General features: G+C 42.6%; 5 protein-coding genes across 5 annotated transcripts; 3 read left to right on the forward strand and 2 right to left on the reverse strand.

The window, feature by feature from the left end:
- Positions 1-1,005: 1,005 nt before the first annotated feature.
- BX661DRAFT_200954 (lysozyme-like domain-containing protein) lies at positions 1,006-3,222 on the reverse strand (the record flags this gene model as incomplete). The annotated part of the gene is made up of 3 exons (XM_051538463.1): positions 1,006-1,936; positions 2,567-2,973; positions 3,130-3,222. 3 exons carry the CDS (start codon positions 3,220-3,222, stop codon positions 1,006-1,008), a joined length of 1,431 nt encoding a protein of 476 aa, XP_051388730.1.
- Positions 3,223-10,150: 6,928 nt separating this feature from the next.
- Positions 10,151-10,591, forward strand: BX661DRAFT_131885 (uncharacterized protein; the record flags this gene model as incomplete). Its single annotated transcript, XM_051532578.1, has 1 exon — positions 10,151-10,591. A coding segment is annotated over one exon (441 nt), but the record flags the coding sequence as incomplete, so codon positions are not given.
- Positions 10,592-14,512: 3,921 nt separating this feature from the next.
- BX661DRAFT_138081 (uncharacterized protein) lies at positions 14,513-14,830 on the reverse strand (the record flags this gene model as incomplete). The annotated part of the gene is made up of 1 exon (XM_051532709.1): positions 14,513-14,830. A coding segment is annotated over one exon (318 nt), but the record flags the coding sequence as incomplete, so codon positions are not given.
- A 780-nt stretch (positions 14,831-15,610) lies between these two features.
- BX661DRAFT_189158 (uncharacterized protein) lies at positions 15,611-16,102 on the forward strand. The gene is made up of 2 exons (XM_051537534.1): positions 15,611-15,752; positions 15,916-16,102. Exons 1-2 carry the CDS (start codon positions 15,659-15,661, stop codon positions 16,065-16,067), a joined length of 246 nt encoding a protein of 81 aa, XP_051388733.1. The 5' UTR covers positions 15,611-15,658; the 3' UTR covers positions 16,068-16,102.
- A 437-nt stretch (positions 16,103-16,539) lies between these two features.
- Positions 16,540-17,065, forward strand: BX661DRAFT_189161 (uncharacterized protein). Its single transcript, XM_051537535.1, has one exon. It carries the CDS (start codon positions 16,687-16,689, stop codon positions 16,927-16,929), a length of 243 nt encoding a protein of 80 aa, XP_051388734.1. The 5' UTR covers positions 16,540-16,686; the 3' UTR covers positions 16,930-17,065.
- The last annotated feature ends 2,143 nt before the right edge of the window (positions 17,066-19,208 follow it).

The raw sequence follows: 19,208 nt of genomic DNA on the forward strand, positions 1-19,208 counted from the left end.
GCGCAAGAATACAGACATGCCAATTATGCCATACCAGATACCCAGGCTACTTTCATAAGGACCAGTTCTTGAGAACGGAGCACACGACTGCCAGTGAGTGCTACAAAGACAAGGAGGTATATATAAGGCGAGGCCGGCGATAATAGCACTTTAGAAACACTAGTAATAAAAACCTTTATAATTTCACACCCATTCTTCTAACACTATCACAATAGCGCTCCTCACCCCCCCTCTCTTACATAACAATGAGATGAGTTAAAAATTGGAGAAATGTCGGTGCTGGCCAGGGTTGCCTTTATACATAAATTGATACATTTGCTTTTGACTGCAATTTGCCCTTCACATTATTGTGAAGTAGTAATATTTATTAATACAGCATTTGCATAGCTCTGTTGTTTTATCATGCGGGCGCGCGCAGTCTGACAGGTTCGAATGATTGTTTGTAAAAAGAAAGACACGTTTTCATTTATTTTTGTACTTTACAAATGCGCAACGCACGACACACAAATGCAAACAAGATTATGCAGATGGGGGATAAAGCGCTTGGCCAGCGCAAATTAAACAAAACTGTTTAGTATGTGCGCTAAGTGATAACATATACAAAAGTACCCAGGGCCTTGAAGATCCAAGCAAGCGCGTGTGCTTAGCCACACATTAACACAACACAGAAAAAACAAGTGCTGGCGCAGATTACTGGGTACCAACAAACCGCTTGCAAAGCATGGTGTGTCTCGCAACAACACAGTTGTCGTTGTAAATGAAAAATAAACTGTTGATAAATTTTAAACCCAATGCTTGCAATACACCTCAGCATCCGGCTTATGCGACTAACTGCAGCAATAACAACAGTAGAACACTATTACACTATTTGTCTGTACATTTTATATTTTGTTTAACCACTATTTAACTTGTCCTGAAATGTGCCACATTCCTTAGTTTAAGACTAGGAAATTGTACATTTGTTTTTGTAAATTATTAACCAGCACCCGGAACCCAAGTGCAGTTTTAAATAAGCAAAAAAGCAGCCAGGACACACAGAGCCATTGCATAGTGTCCGTAGTTATTTATTCCACTGGCAGAGCTCAAACGTGATTTGGACATCTTGCTTTCAACCTCCGAGCACGAGTTTCCGCACAGCGCAAGAGAGTTGATCTTCTGTCCCGGGCTGATGTCGAACGGATTATACGAGTTCTCGCAGGTGACATCTCCGGGCTTGCCCTTATTGTTCAAAACATCAATCTTGTCTATCCATGTGTACTGTTTCTGCTCAATGATGTACTTGTACGACTTGATGTTCAGATTTTTGCCAATGCTGTCGTACTTGGCTCTAACGTCCAAAAACATTTTCAGCCACTCTATTTCATCGACGGTGTATCCATTAATCTTGAGGTTGCTTTTAGAGTCGCCTGTCTTGTTGCTGGTGACCTTCTTTTTGGCCTCCTTGATGATGCCGCCCAGGCTGCCTGCACTGTCGCTTGAGCCGCGAGAAACAGCGGTGTCATAAAAGGCCGCTAGACTGACGCTGAGCTTAAGTCCAAGTGTTTTGGCCTGCATCTGAGACGGAGTGAAATACAGATTGTCGTAGACCGTGCCCTGTGCCGAAATAAACTTTGTGTTCAAAGCAAGGGCCTTCCACGCATCGCAAAAGCCTTCTAGCCCGGCAATAGAGCCATCCCTGTTTTCTGCTCGTTCGGCAAGCACAGTGTTGTACTTTGAAAACTCGTCATTTCCGCCCGTGAGGTTGTGGTAGGCCTGGATCACCTGCCAGGTGTCGCCAGCGGCAGTGTTAAAATTTGCCACGCCAGACGAGTAGCCACTGCCGTTGGTGTCTAGCTCGCAGTTGCCATAGGGTGACTTAATGTCGCCAAACTGAAAGACGTTGGTCAGCTGGAAGGCCAGGTTCTTTGGGCAGTCGGCAAGCTCGGCGTTGACAGAGCTCAGCAAGAAGAGAGAGGCAATGGCAAGGGCAGGTAGCCGTACAATATTTGAGAGCATGATGCAAATGTATGGAATTGTAATAGTTGTAAATAAAATGAAAAAGAGAGATGAATGTGCCAATGCTTGGGATGCAGCTTCTCTTTTCATTTTTTTAAAGGATAGGTTGCAGCTTTCTTTTTTCGCAGTATTCTTTCATTGCAATGAAACCTTTCGAGACTTTTGTAATAAATGCAGCAAGCATCATCCTTTGAACAAAAGAAACTACCAACGCACCCAGTGCTGGTTGGCCACGCAGCCCTATGATATTTACTCGTCAACTATTAGGATATAAACTAGCTGTTTCTCTATGTTATTCTGTTTATATTATTCCATGTCTTTGCACAAATAAAAATAACAGCAACCTCGTGTTTTGTCCAGTGCATTACGCACAAAGTGGAATGCGGAGCACCGAGCAACGCTCGACACAACGCGCCATTGCGTGGTGCAAGTAAATAAAGCCCCCCACAATTTAAAGTTGTGTGTGTTGCTTGCAACAAAACAATTGCGAACAATTTGCGTTGTAATATTTATTATAAAATACAGGCATTGAATGCAAATAAGCCAAACGGCATGTCCGCTGTAGGTGAACACGTTTGCTGGCTCAAACATCGGCGTTCTGTCCTTGGTCAACGTGCGCGAGCCATACACGAGGGGGCTGCAAGGGTCTTCAGAGGGGAAGGCGCCATGGTAGGCGTCATACAGCTGATGGTATATGTTGCCAATAGCACGGGCAACCTCGCCAGCGGTGCCTATCGCGCATGTGCCGTCGGGCATGACAACAAAACCTTCGCAAAGCATTGGGAACTTATTTTCCATGTCGGGGAAGACCGTCTCACACCGTTCCTTGTGCTCGTCATAATGATTGGCGCCCCAATTAAATAACGTAGCAAGTTCGTGAACATGCAGCGAGTGCGCGTTACCGCGAAGCTGCTGGCCGAGCAGCAGCTGGCGCTTGAGAGTCACGGCGTCTTCCGCCATAAGCCTACCACGCGGAGCCTCGGGCCAGCCTTTCTAAATTGACAATTGTAAACAAACAAACAAACAAACAAATACAATACACTTTTAGTAGAGTAGTTTAATGTGTGCAAAAAACATACCAAAGCAAATACCACCAATAAAACTCGTGTGTGGGCAGTGTATTTGCAAACATACCTCAGAAGCTACCTCTGTGTAAGACTGCGGCCCAGCATTTTTGGCGGCCGGCGCGCCCAATCCGCTGTTGTTGGCGACAGTGCTGTTGTCCATCGTAAATACGCGTTTAGAGAAATAAAAATAAAAATAGAGAAGGCGTGTTTGAAATAAGAAAAAAAAAGCAACAGAAAGTTTTTGCTGCGAGTCGTAGTGAACAAGAGAAATAAGGAATAGAAAGCTTTCACTGCGAGTCGTAGTGAACAAGAGGGATAAAAAAGCAAAGCAGAAAACAATATGCGAGTGCTTAAAAGTACAAGGTAAAGTTGAGAGTTAAAGTAAGCGAGAGAGCGTAAAAAACGGAGAGATGGATGGATGAAAGAGCAAGAGTGCAAAGTAGAATATGTCAGCATTCAAAGGCTGGGAGTATTTCAATTGAAAATGTCTAGAAAAAAGATGGTTTTCTTCGCAGCCGCCTTGGTCAGTTTATATGGAAATAAGGCCACTGGGAGGAATGCGAGTGTGAGAGGACGAGCAAGGGAGGGGTTGGAATTAAGGGAGAAAATATTTTATCGAGAGCGTTGACGAGGCAAGCAGCCAAGCAGCCAAGCAGCAACACACAAATCCAACAATGAAACACGAGGATATGCTGATATGCATGCTGATCAGGGTTTTTATTCTTGAACAAGCCTCCTAATAGAGCAATTGAATTCGGCATTTGTATATCGATTGGGATGATTACCGCGTGGAAAAGCAACATGCAATACCGGATCAACACTAACTGCATTGATCAATTGTTCAGCATGCATGCGGTACCATTGAATACGCCTTTTCCATTCCCCATTTAGAAAACGGAATGCACAAATCAAAAATGTAAATGTGCGAGTATTTAATTTGCAACATGAGCTTTGCAAAATGATATTATTGCTGGCAAAAGTGGGATGTGGCCAAGCCCCATAAATGAATGAATATAAACGAGCGTTTCCATTTATTCCGTCCAAATAAATATGTGCAAAGTAAAATATATATGGACTGGACAGATTGTGAAAAATAGCCTAAAATATAATATCGGGGGTTGAATTTAATTTGCTTCGTTAAGCGTAATCACAGCAACCGAAATGTCATCACGGTAGCGGCGTGAAACCGGTGGTGGGATGGCCAACATGTAGCGAATAATCTCATCCCTGCGATTTCCATTGCCGTCGGTAGACAACGCAGCCCGAATCAAATGCGTAGCCGCATTCTTATCTTTGGTAACCAGGCCGCTGGCTGGATCCCTGGCCTCGTACCACTGAGCAACAACTTGTACAATATCGGCGTCGGCCATCTGGTCATAGAGCCCATCTGACGCCACCACAATAAATCGATCGTCCTTTCCAAGCTTGTGCCGGACAATGACGGGATGCGCCGTGACATATGGCGGCGACAGAAGATCAGGCGGCGACGTTGCATACTTGTGACCGTTGGCCAGCAGCTGCGGGAACAGCGCACGCTGAACACCAATCGGCCACTTGTAACGGGAGTCACCAAATGCACGCGTGGGCATGAGACCGCCCAATATGCGACCAGACCTTATGACTGTTTCGCCTGGATGTTCGCGGGCCAAACGGCTCAGCTCATTTTGGTTCCCTGCCGTGTGGTCCTGGCTGAGCCGCACAGCCTTCCATGTGCCATTGGCGAGACGCACGCCGAGAAGCGCGCGGCTGTCGCCAGTGTTGGCCACCACGACCTCGTTTGCGTCGGTGTCAACCAGAGCAACCAGACCACAGCTGCCAGAGACGGCGGGGCCCAGAAGACGGCTCATCTGCGATGGGTCCGCTAGACGCTGGTACTCGGCCAGCGAAGCATGCACCAGCTCATTATCCATCGCCATGAATGCGGCTGTCAGAGCCATCGGAACCGTGTCCCACCCGCGTCCGACATCACGCTGCAGCCTCACCACAGCATCCGAAAGCGGGGCGCTGATCGTCTTGTTGGTGCCCTCGATTTCCTGTAGCGCCGCGTCAATCATCGGCTGCATGCGCGCGGCCAATTGCTCAGCACACATAAACCCGGCATGCCCGTCGAACACGCCCACCATGTATCGTGACCCGCCATGTATGTCACCAGTCGCCAAGTAGTCCTCGATGGGCTCATTGGACGACACCTGGTCAGTATCTATGCGCAAGGCTCCATTGATTGCCTGCCATGATTTTTCATTGGCACGCAGTACAGCGTCGACCTCGTCGTCCGTGAGAATGGGCAGGCGGTTGACCTCCTTGCGCCTCTCAACTTTTGTCATTCCCTCTAAGCGCTTCTGTGCGTCGCTGCGCTTGGTTGCTACTGATTGAAGCGCAGTCTCTGTTGGTGTCGCTACTGTAGTCAGTGCAACTGCAGGCACTCCAGATGGCTGGCGCATAAAGCTGTATCCAGTGACGCTGAGGAGAGCAAGCACGCCGGCAATAGCAATGGTCAGCGACCGCTTCGACCCGGGTGTCTTGTTTCCGAGCTCTGTCTCCTTTTCGCCATCACCGGCGGGTTTCTGCGACTCGGGGGTAACTGCAGTGCTGTTAAATTCCCTGTATCGCTGTCTAAGTGTCTCGGACGCCATGTTTGCCAATTTAAACTGCTTGAAGAGAATGGAAGTGTGGGTGTGTCTGGCCAGTGGTTGAGTTAAACACCGTTGCCCCGCGGTTATGCGAAAGAGTATCTGTGCAGAATTCATCCACCTTAGAATGGTAAAAAAAGGGTGTAGAATAAAAACTAGAAAATTGAATGAGAGAAAGAGGGACAAAAGAAGCGTAAATAAAAATGTAAAAGGAGGAAAGTGAGGCGGTAGGAACGCAAAGGCAAAATTGATGGAAAGGATTCTAAAGCGCACGATTTGCACTCGACATAATCTTGACGCGCAATACGGCGTAAAAATTTCCCCCGAAAAACGTTGCATTTGCATGGGCCTACTCCACACATATTTTAATTTGATCTGTTTGTTAATCACCGATTGCATTTTTTTGTATTTTTGGGTTGACGTCCACCACACAATGGTAAAAGAAAAGAAGTCCAATTATTTTATTCGTCTTGCAATTCTCAGTTCTCAGTTCAATTAATTTCTGTTTAATTTAATTCTATATAAACATATATATACATAAAAAGTGCCCAAAATGGTTCCTATCACAAAACCAAAAAGGTCCTCTCCCGAGGTGGTTGTCTTTGACGCGTCGTCCTTGACCAAATCAACAGCCAAAACAGCCAGCAAGGCACAGTACAAGAGCTTCATGTCGGCCAAAATAACCAAAATCAACGCCAAGCCGCCCAAGATCAGCAAGGAAGCGCAGAAGGAGGAGCAAGAGTCGCGCCAGAACGACCGTGAACTGAACGACCTTCTCGAAGGAAAGCTGATGATCGAGAAGCTTCATGAATCACAGCTCACCGGAAAGGACCGTCACAACCACAATACCCAGAAGCTTATGAAGCTTGGAATGAAGATCAAAACCAAGAGCAACCTTCCAGCAGATCAGTTTTTCAACGCCCAGCGGAATCGCGAGAAGCGGGCAGCAGATTCCATAAAGGATGCCAAGGACAGGGGCGTGTTGAATGCCACGGTCAAGCGCGAGTTGGAGGTCAAGTATTTGGGCAAAGCCCAAGAGACCGAGCAGAGAAAGCCCAAGCTCAAGATGGGTGATCGCGGATTGAGAATCGGAGAAGGGAAGTTTAAGGACGGCGTGCTTCACATATCTAAAAGCCATATTGACCGCGTTAACGGGTCGGGAAAGACCCCCGGCAGAGTGGGCAAGTCGAAGGGCGGCAAGGGCAAGAGCAAAGGAAAGAACAATTCTGGCGGTAACAAACACGGCAGAAAGCGCCGCTAAACATTGCATGGACGCGCGCACTCATTCACTCGCGCTTATAAAATGTATGCACAATATAATTACCCCCTGGCTTGTATTTTGTTTGTAACCCTATGTAAAGTTTTCTATTTTAAAGGCTTTGCGACCGAATGGTTGCTCCTTTATGGAATATTTTTTCAGTTGAAAGAAAAAAATAGTTGCAGTCAACAAACAATTTTTGTTTGCTCTTTGAAGGTTTTAGTCTAAAGAAACTTGTGCACCATTGTGTTGAACACATGTTGGAGGGAGTAGCAAAGGCTAAAACTAGAAATAAGGTATGTGGTGTTACATTCGCTTTTCTTCATCTTTATTCTCACTGTCTTAGTATTATTTTTATAATTAAAATATACTTTTTAGCATGCTTTCAACCATTAGGCGTCTATCTGCTGTAGCTGTGGTTACATTTTTTCTGTCAAGCTTTGTCGACGCCGGTTTATCTGGTTGCCCGAAGAATTTGGCTATCCAGTTGACCAACATCTTTCAAATTGGCGACATCAAGTTCCAGTACAGCAACTGTGAGCTGGACAACGAAGGCTACGGTTACGCATCTGGTATTGCAAATTTTTGTACCGGCACCAGCGACACTTGGCCTGTAATAATGGCCTACCACTACCTTACGGGTGGAAACGACGAGTTTTCAAAGTACGACTCTGTGCTGGCCAAAAGAGCAGAAGACAAGGACGGCTCAGTTGTTGGGCTTGAGGGCTTTTGTGAGGTATGGCAGAATGCTTCGACAAACAAACATTTTATTACCGCGCAAGACGCGGTCTATGATGAGCTTTACTTCAAGCCATCCCAAATATTTGCTGATGAGCTTGGGCTAAAGCTCAGTGTCAGCCAGGCTGCCATGTATGACACTGCCATTTTACGGGGTGCTGGTGACTATGTAGGCACCTTGGGCGGCATCATCAAGGAAACCAATGAAAAAGTGACTGGTAACAAGCAAGGCGACTCCAAAAGCAGCCTCAGGATTAATGACTATACCGTCGACGAAATAGAGTGGCTGAATATGTTTTTGGACGTTAGGGCCAATTACGACAATATTGGGGCAGCTGTAAACATCAAGTCGTACAAGTACATCATTGAGCAGAAAGAGTACGCTTGGAAACACAATATTAGCATTCTTGAGAATGGAGGTCAGCCTGGAAATATCACCTGTGACAACTCTTATAATTCACAATCGGAGCAAATTGCCCAACCACTTGTCGCGTGTGGAAACTCGTGCTCAGAGCTTGAAAGCAGCAAGTACAAATCATTTTCCAGCTCTGCCAGTGGAATAAATAGCTACGGACCGTATCTACTGGCTCTGGGTGGTCTGGCAGCCCTTTTCAATTATTAAATTTTAATTTTTTGAAAGTGCTGGTATATAAAACGACAAGAGTATAACGGTACTTTGCAAATATTGTCAAACGGCGGCTGCATGTTGCTTTTAATTGTATTTGTTTGTTAATTAAATATATTGATCATAAATTATCTAGTAAAAAAGTATTAATATAAGAATCATTATGTTAAAAATACAATAAAACGGATTTTAATGATGTGTTAGTGTGTAGCTGCTAATGTTGTTTTTGTTTTGGCTACCTGCACTATATGAATTTAATGTTAGGATTTATTGCAAATATTGTGTTTAAAATTTATTAACAGTTCATTGTAATTACCAATAGTAATTGTGTCGTTGTGAGACACACCTTGCTCCACGAGCGTCTTGCTCATGTCTAATAATCTGCGCCTGCACAGACTTTTTCTGTTTTGTCTAAATATGTGACTAAGCACGGGCGCTTCCCTGCTTAAACCATTAGAGCTGTTATTACCCTTGCAAATAGTTTATATTAGCGTGCGTATAGTACAGTCTTTGGTCACTCGTATTCTGAGTTTTGCCATTTGTGCTGGACAATGTATAGTTAATGATATAATATATAAGTAATAACAAAAAATTAAATGATCATAATGTTGGTATTATATGTGGAAGGGCCGCCTAAATTTCAATATAAATATTTCACAATTTTTCATTTACTCGCACATTTTAATTTGCAATGGAAAAAGCTCTTTTCCACAATCTGCATAATTTTGTTTTATATTTGTGTCATGCGTTGCACATTTATAAAATGCGAAAATAAATGAAAACGTGGCTATTTTATAAAGACATACATGGTGTCATGCTCGTTGCTTTTTAACGTCCATGGCAAAGAAAGCTGCTAAGATGCGCAGTGAAAATGTCAAGTGAGACTGATTTAATTTGCAGTACAAATATTAATATCCCGTTCATAGAACATTCATATTCTAACAGCCTCTGTCGTTTAGGGATGTGCTGGGCGCAAGAATACAGACATGCCAATTATGCCATATCAGAGACCCAGGTTACTTTCATAAGGACCAGTTCTCGTGAACGGAGCACACAACTGCCAGTGAGTGCCACAGAGATAAAGGTACATATATAAGGCGAGATCGGCGATAATAGCACTTTAGAAACACTCGTAATAAAAACCTTTATAATTTCACACCCAATTTTTAACACTATTACAGTAGTGCTCCCCGCCCCCCTCTTACATAACAAACAGGTAGCAGTAAACATTTATTGCATTGTAAAAGAATATCTCACCACCAATACTTTTTATTATTATCATTCCTTTATTCTAATTTTGTTTTAAATCCTATAAATAGACCAAACCCCAAATTTAGCCCCTGTTAGTTTTGTGACAACCACATGGGGCACACATGTTTTCTTTTTGTTGTTTATTTTTATATCAGTAAATGAAGAGCGCCAAAGAAACAAAAGAAACAATTTGTCTTTTAAATATATGAGGGCTATATATAAATATATTTATATTTATAGAAAAATGAATATCAATAGCGAGCGTGGAATACTAAATTGTGTTTGATTGGATATTCAAGATTAGGCGTTATTTCATAAAAATGAAAGATGTGCACAAGCAGAGTACTTGCATGTTAAAAATTTTTGTGCTTTTTTAGTATGGTAAACAGTAGAAATATCAATTTTGTTAATCATATAAAAGGCGACTTTGAAAACACCCAAATAATCCACTTTCTATTATACTGCTTTTACTCACAATATTTACCAATCTTTTAGTTTTTCATTAAGCATGCTTCTCACTGTTAAACGCCTGCCTGTACTGGCCATTGCCACATTCTTCTTCTCAAGCTCCGCTAATGCCTGACTTAATGTATGTGAAGTCAATCTGACCTATCAGCTAACCAACATCTTCCAAACTGGAAACCACTTGTTCCAGTACGATAGTTGTCATGTGGACACCTCGGGGAGCAGCATATCATCTGGTATTGTAAACTTCAACACCCGTTCAGGGGATACCTGGGATGTCATTAGTGCCTATCACGATGCAAAAAATGAGATAAATGATTTTTCCATATATGGCAATGCCTTGCAAGAAAAGGCTGCATCAAACAGTGGTTCAATATCTGGTCTTGAGGGATTCTGTGACGCGTGGAAGGCATCCGTCAAAGATGTCTTGTTTAGAAATGCGCAGGATCTTCTCTTTAACAACTTGTATGTGCTCCCGTCTCAACTTGAAGCCAATAAGCTTGGTATCCAGCATTCTGTCAGTATGGCAGCCTTGTATGACACTGGTGTGTCACTTGGGGCAGGCGAGGGCTCATCAAGTCTAGGTGGCATTATTAAAGCAACCAACAAGAAAGTGACCAAAAATATTCCTGGAAAATAAAATAGTACTATCATAGTTAATGGCTACTCTGTTGACGAAATTGAATGGCTAAATATGTTCCTCAAGGTCAGAGAAAGTAAAGATAGCCACGGTAAGAAAATCAACATCAAGTCTTTCAAAAGTATTATTAGTGCAGAACGATATAATTGGAGCGAAGATGGTATAAATGGTTGGGTTGATATTCTTGACAACGAAGGACAGCCTAAGCAGCTCACATGTGAGGGCTCATTCCGCCCGTCAGAGTACAATTAAATAATAAACTAGTTTTTCTTGCAGCGCGGCAATCTCTAAACTTATATATCCATAAACCCATAATCATTAGAATCATTATAAAACCCCACAAACTTTTTTTTACAAACTTTTTTTTAGGTTACCTTTTACAATTTTCGGTATAAGCCTCTAATGTTCATAAATGTATCAATAAAGTAATGCTGCGCAATCCGAGGATATGGAAGTGAATGTTGAGGCTGAAAATCGTGAAATGAGTCTCCATCCACATGCCGATTGATAGGGCATAGGTGGGACTATGTGAGGGCAAATCAGGGGATACAATAATTACATCCGGATATGCTCCCCGCTTTATAACGTACACACACGAGCGCGCATATGCAAAGAGCACAACATTACCACTCCAAGCTACTGGTCTGCTCGCAGAAGAACCAATTCTTGCCAACGGAGTGTGCAACTGAAAAGTGCACAACAAAGGCAACGCGACACATAAATATGTCGAATACACCTACAGTTCTACTTTTGATTCCCTTAATAATAAAAACTATAACAAAACTCATACATACTTTTTAACACTAGGTGACTAGTGCCCCCATCGAAATCATAACACTACTTTATCAATAACCTTAATTAGTTTATTAAATTTGTCTTGTTCATTGATTTTCAATGTCTAAAGTCACAAAAAATAGTGTCACACCACTTTGTTATAATAAGAGGGTGTGTGTGTGGAGCACTACGATTTAGTATTAAAAGGTGGGGTGTCAGTTTATAGAGGTTTTTATTATCAATGGAATCAAAAGTATAACTGAGGCCGACCTCGTCTTATATATGCCTCGTTGCCTTTATTGTGCACTTCATTGGTTGTGCACTCCGTTGGCGAGAACTGGTTCTTCCCTAGGCAGACTGGTGTCTTGGCATATCAAGGTTATAATCTTTGCATGTACACATCCGTACGTGTACATTATTAAACGGGGGCATATCAAGGTGTCATTGTTATGTCCCCTGATTTAATCCTACATAGTAACATCTATGCCCTGTCAATCGGCATGTTGATGAAAACCCGTTTCACGATCCTCAACCTCGACATCCACTTCCATATTATCAGACTGCTCAACAACTTGAAATTTAAAGTAAAATAACGTTGAATAAAAAATGTATTATAAAATTAAGTGGAAAAGTGCAGTTAAAAATTTTAGTAGCAAGTAATATTAGCACAATTCTGTTGTTTTCGCCGCTTTGCAGTTGTTTGTTGGATAAATGGAATGTTGGATTTTGTTGCAAACATTGGGTTTAAACTTTATCAACACCCTATTATAGCTACCAATAATAATTGTGTCGTTGTGAGACACACCTTGCTCCACGAGCGTCTTGCTCATGTCTAATAATCTGCGCCTGCACAGACTTTTTCTGTTTTGTCTAAATATGTGACTAAGCACGGGCGCTTGCCTGCCTAAACCATTAGAGTTGTTATTACCCTTGAAAATAGCTTCTATTAGCGTGCGTGTAGTACAGTCTTTGTTCACTTGTATTCTGAGTTTTGCCATTTGTGCTAGTTGATGTATAGCTGGTGAAATAAAATATAACGAGTTTTAATAAATAATAAACAGGAAGCAACAATAAAAATGAAAAATGAAATAATATATAATTTGTTTATATATTAGCGTTGCGCTATTTATATATTGTGCAAAGTCATTATTTTGGGTTCAACGTGTCAAGCCCTACTTCATCATGCCATGCGCTCAATAAAGAAAAGGAAAACAAAGTGCTTTGTATACAAAAAAAGCATGCTGCACACTGTAGAAAGCTGAATAGAAACATTCGCACAATAAAAGGCATTTTAATAGAACAGATTGGAAAAACAATAAAGCAAATAAACGAATATACAAAAGAAAATTGAATGAATGAATAGATTTTCAACGGAGAAAAAACTAGTAAACAATAAAAAAACGAACCCAATAAGCCATTAAATAGTTTTTTGGCAGCCTTTTATTAGTACCTAACGCGCGGTTTGCTCTCGTCGTGGTCCATGTCTTCAAACAAGCTCTCGCGGCCAGCCAAAATGCGGTCACTAAAATGGTGGTTAGAGTCGCGATGCAGAGCCTCATCGGCCCTAACGGCCAAAACAACATCGCGCAAAGTAGCCGACTCGGGGTCCAAATTCCAATACGCCACGGCAATTTCTGGCGCTTTCACGTTCTTAATCCTGCCAGCATCAATCTCCCTTATAAAGTGAGTATACGAGGTAACAGCCTCTTCCTCCAAGTAGCCGACGACCCGATGGGCGGTGCGCGGACTGACCATATACAGCAGCGAGAAGATTGCAAAGAATCCGGTCTGCACGGTGGCAATTAGGGCTCGCTCCCACATGACGGGCTTGCCGACCTCCATCCAGGTCATCAGGTGCATGCGCTCGTTCTCGGCCTCATGCAGAAGATGGCCAATCCACCCGCCGTCGTAGCGCATGCCCTGGAGCGATTTGATATGCCGAATCAGCGCGCCAACCATTCCGGGCACCGCGGCAATGACCTCCAGCATGACAGAGCGGTGGAGATACTTGTTGCGAAAAAGCAGGTCCGTTGGTTTGCGCGCGCTCTTGACTGCCCACAGTGCAACCTTGTCGCTGAACCTATTGGGGACCCGGTGCTTGGTGATTCCAATGTCTAGCTCCTCCAGGTCGGACGACTTCCACTTACGGTCCATAGTCTCAGCGCGCATGGGCTCGGGGAACAAGGGCGAGCGCAGTTCCGGCGGCATTTCGTTTAGGTACGAGTCGACTTGCGGCTTGGGCCCCTTGGATTCGGCCTCTTTGCTGGCAGCAGCGGACTTGTCAGCCTTGATAATTTTGGCCATGTACTCTTGGGCTTTGAGCGTAGTCTTGATGCCGAATGCGCGTATCTGCAGGCCTGCAGCCGGTCTGCCATATAAGGCAGCAGCAGCATGAATACTGATCGGACGGACCGATGAAGCAGCAGTGCGGAGCAGCAAGGACGAGGATGAATAAATGGCGATGGGCATAGTGATTGTGGTCTATATTTGTTGTGCGTAGAACAATTTGTGAGATGAGACGAAAAAATATTTAATGATAAGTGAAAAAAATGTTATTTGCGAGAGAGAGAGAGAGAGAAAAACAAAGGTTCAACTATATACTAGCATCTCCGCCAGGGTCAATTTTTTTTGGCTGTGATAAATCTTTAGAAAGTATTGCCGCCATATGGACACATATTATTAACGGTGGAAAATATAACATGACTCGTGGAGCCCACCGGAATACCAGTCAAAATTGCGCTTTCTAATTTATTTTTACCCGAAAGTACCAGCAGGATTACGCATATCAGTCATAACATATTCATTTTTGTGTTATATCCGGAATTCGCCGAACGCCGTTGCCATTTGAACATTGTCTGTTCACGGTCAGCTGTGATTACAGTAAGTAATGGCCTCGTGCAAAAAGCTCAGTCACTCACTCGCTTGATTGATTGGACAAAAATAATTCAAATTTGTATGTGTGTAAATACACAATAATATTAGCTCAAAACAAGAAATCTTTTATAACTTTTATCGCAGCAAGTATAGTTCAGCAACAGCAGCTAAGAATAAAACGATCTAATCTAATTTTATCTCAAACGATGCTCCGCACCCGCATCCGCCGCTCGCTTGCGGATTAGCCACAACCAAAAACGCCTGGCCAATAAGCCTATCCTGCCAATCAATAGTCGCCCCGCGCACCAGCGGCAACGAGAAATCATCAATGACCATTTTGGCGCCGCTCCGGTCCAAAATCACATCGTTTACCTCTGGCTCCTCGGTCATGTCCAGCATATACGAGAATCCGTAGCAGCCACCGGAATCCACCCGCAAGCGCAAATACTGTGTCTTTTGGCGCTTCTCCGATAGGTACTTTAGCCGCTCGATCGCACTATCTGTTAGTGTGACCGAGTCAGATGCACTACTGCTGCTGCTGCTGCTTCTGGTGTTATTGGCTATGGTAGTGGCAGGTTTGGTGTCCGCTGGTGCTAGGTCGTTGGCCGGTTGTTTGGTCTGTTTTCCGTAGTCTTGTATTTTATTTTCAATGTCTTTGGACTCGATGTCGCTCAGCTTGCGCAGATTGTATTTGGTAGCATCGCTGATATGTCTTATTATTGTCCGTTGTACGGGTGTTGTTGAGATGGCCTCCGCCCATTGTTTATGTGCAGAGCTTGCTCTGAAAATACTGCCTTGTAGAATCCGCCTACATTGTGGCCACAGGCACGCCATACCGGTGTTCATTGTGATAAGTTAAAGGTGTGGAAATAAATATATAAATATATAGAGAAATATGAAATTCAATAGAATAGAAATAGAAATAAAAACGGGAAATGAATTTCAGGAAAGAAAGGACGGAAAAAAATTCGGTGGGTGGGAGGTATTTTTTTTATCAGTAACTTGCCTGCCGGAGAAATCGCTAAAGATTGAAAAATGCGCTCGTTCACACGATTAATCATACTAGTATTCTTTTTTGATCTGCACTCCGCATTCCGAATTAAAGATCAAGCTGATACGATCACAAACAGCAAGATAATAATGTCAAACTGCCCTTTAAAAAAATTCAAGCGCATTCATTTCTTTTTTATTTTGTACTCTCAATTTTAATCAGTGTTTATAATTCTTTTTTCTACACTTGTACTTTTCTCTCTCTTATTAATCGAATATATTTACAATCAGCGGATTCGTTATAAACACAAACACAAACACAAACATACACACTTGTACACAGTTTTTGGAATGGCGCCTATCTTCACCACACTTGTTGGCGGTACAGTCGGTCTGATTACGGGAATGTACTCAATGGGTCTGCGGGGACGCACAGTCGTGAAGCGTAAGTAGGAGAATGAACAAGAGGAGAGGATAGGGGAGAGACAAACGAAGGAGCTTTTAATATATTTATATATGAGGTTGTGGGTTGTACATTAAAGCGCGCACAAACTGAAACTGGTATTAAGAATGTTTTTTCTTTTACTTTTTTTCTTCTTATTTTGTAGCTCACCTTAGCTATGCGATTTTCACGGCAGCCGGTTGTTACATTGGGTTCAAGTACTATGAGTTTAAGCAGTACGAGGGTCAGCTTATTGAGAAGCGCAGGGAATATCTGTTGGAGAAGCGTGCGCAGCGTCAGGCAGAGGCCAGCAGCTGAGTTCTTTTTATTAATGTTTCGATCTGTTCAATCTTAGTTTTATTCCAAACCCTCAATGTAGCTGGAATAATATCGAAAGCAAGTAAAACAAATTTATGAAATATATACCACACACAAAGATACAAAAATGAGACATGACCGATTCTATTGTTTTTATTTTTATTTTTATTTTTATTTTTGTCAACGTTGGCTGAGTGAGCTGAGCAGGTCGAGCCATAGAGCCGACGAGCCATTTTATTTCTCATCACATTTTAAATACTCGAAAGAAGAAAATGGAAAAGGCAGTTGTGGCCTTCGAAAAAAAAGGCTGGCGACGACGTACTGCGGCGCGATTGGATAGACTCAAAAAGGCAACCAAAATAATGACGAGAGAGAGAATGAAAATAAGTGTTTGTTGGTCTCAAAGACTGAAAAAGCTGCTGCTGTATGCCTCGCCAAAAAAAAACCGCGACCATTTGCAACTCCTTTTTTATTTCCTATACAATATTTTACATATTAATAATATTCTATTATCTTTTACAAAACAAAAAAATACACTTTGCTTTCTTTATTTCCATTGTTTTCATTTAACGCAATCCATCTCTATTCACATCTATAATCTTAAACTCCAACTAGAAAAATGGATAAGCAGGAGCAGCAGTCAGGAACAAACATTCCGGGTGGCAATTTCATTATAGATGCGCCCAAGCAGCTTGTCAAGGAGGCGACTTGGATTCTGCGCCGGTGCGCCAAACCCAACAGAAAGGAGTACCTGAAGATCGTGCAGGCGGTGGTCATGGGATTTTTGGTCATGGGCTTTGTTGGATACTTCACTAAGCTCATTCACATCCCCATCAACAACATCATCGTTGGTGGTGCGTAATCACGTTTTTCTGTTGGAATGATAACGAGGCTCGGTGCGGAGCAGTTTTTTTATAACGTGTTGAAAGATGACACGTGAGTATAGTTTCCTTTTTGTTTTGTTTCATTATACTTTTTTTTTTTTTTTTTTTTTTTTTGCACAGCAACAATACTACTATTGCTCTACAGAGAGAGTAAAAAAATGGAGATATTATCAATGTGTGGTCACAGACAAAATAAATCGAAAAGAGATAAAGTGAGTCCTTTTTGGCATAGTATGTAGAGCGTGGCTTTTCAAAAAATAAAGACAAGGGAATATTTATCCATTATGCGTTAAAAGCGTATGCCAAAAAAGAAAACCAAGTGATGGAGAAATTGTTGGGGAAAATTTTTTCATGCTAGCAAAAAGAAGAAAAAAAATCGGGCTCTACAGGTTGCACACTTATTCTCCCCCCTTTTTTCTTTTCTTTTCTTTCTTTTTTGAATTTTTGTTTATTTCAATCGCCTCTTTTTATATATAGTTGCATTTATTAATCGCAATTAAGCCATTAGTATATAATGAAGAACAAGGGAAAAGTACGTCCAACAGTCGCTGATTTCGAAGAAAACATATGGCAAAGCCGCTGGATTTCTCAATCGATAGCAATTTAAAAAAGCACGCCTTAATTAAAAACTAACTTTTTTTCTTATTCTTTTTTCTTTTTAATAGGGAGGAAAAACACGCCGTCGCGGAAAGAACGACACAGAGGGAGAGAAACGCGAGCTGAACTTTAAGGATGACGAGCAGGAGTACGCATATGTGACAAAGATGCTCGGGCACGGACACCTCCAAGCCACCAGCATGACGGGAGAAATCCTCCGCGTCAGCATTCGCGGTAAGCTGCGCAAGAAGGTGTGGATTACGCCCGGAAACCTTGTTCTGGTGTCTGCTCGTGAGTTTGAGACTGTCAAGGAGGACACGGTGAGGAACGTCGACCTTATTCTCAAGTATAACGATGACGAGGAGGCGCAGCTTAAGCGGTACGGGGAGATCCCTGATGTCAAGGTTCAGCGGGATACGGATGGTGGTGCGGATGATGGCGATGAGGGCAATATTGAGTTTAACGAGGATTACGATTCGGAGAATGGCGATGATGACGATAGCGATGTTGAGGTGTACCGCGACTATGATCTGACCAACATCGACATTGACGATATTTAAATATTTAAGTATTTATTTCAAATAAAGGCAATTTTTAGACTCGACGATTTTTTATACGATACATTTATTTATTTATTTATTTATTTATTTGGAACCATCCCTCTATGTACAAAAGTGCTTTTCGTTCATTTATGAGTGTGTTGAAAAGAGAAAAGCGCAGCAAGAGGGGAAATAGATCCATTGAATGCGCGGGAGAATAACACCGAAGAAAATAAAATAAAAGCTTTGAAAAAGCTCTTTCGGTCACAGACAGTTTGGCAGTTGGTCGATTGCGTTTTTAATTTTTAATTTTTAATTTTTAATTTTTGTTTCCTTTTCAGCTCTCAAGTAGTGGTGCGGAACCAGCAAGCCATCTTGTATCACACCCCGTACCATCCCCAATCTCCCAAAGTACTAAATGAAGGTTCAACTTGAGTGCATGTGAGGACGGGAGGAGAGAGAGAGAGTGAGTGTGGTTTTTTCTCCCTCTTTTTTTTCCCCACTAATGCGTGTTTTGGGCTGGGAAAATGACTCATGATTTTTAACACTTGCTTTTCCCCGATTTCCTTTTCCTCTCACTACCGGCCTTTTTGCTTAGCGCAATGCTACTTCCGACTAAGTCACCAAGCCGATCCCTAAATGCTATAAAGCGTCGGTGATGTGGACGACGAACGCATTCACAAAGGTTACTTTTTTTTTTTTTGCGGCATTCATCGTTTGGTTCCTTCCTAAAACAAAATTTCGTCTTTTTTCATTATCAGTGTCTAGACCACGATAACTACTAGAACTTTTTCTTCTTTTTTCCCACACAAACCTTCTCTTCTTTCTCTTTCTCTTTCTCTTTTATTTTCATTATCATCTCCTTTTTTTAATACATTATAATGTTCAGACCCTTTGCACTCAAAAGCTTGTTTACTTCGTCAATGTCTCGTCTCGCGCCCACGATTGTCTCTTCCACCAGCACAGGATCATCAGTCCGCACTCTGCACTACGCAGCGGCGCTCAGCACTTTGCCGCGCGATCTGATCAGCCTCAACGATTACAGCGCCGAGCAAATCGCCGCCCTCGTTGAATCCGCCGCCGAGTTCAAGCGCAAGACCAAGCACGAAGGACAATCATTC

The sequence above is a fragment of the Kickxella alabastrina genome, assembly GCF_025024165.1.
Source record: "Kickxella alabastrina strain RSA 675 chromosome Unknown BX661scaffold_36, whole genome shotgun sequence".
Classification (NCBI taxonomy): domain Eukaryota; kingdom Fungi; phylum Kickxellomycota; class Kickxellomycetes; order Kickxellales; family Kickxellaceae; genus Kickxella; species Kickxella alabastrina.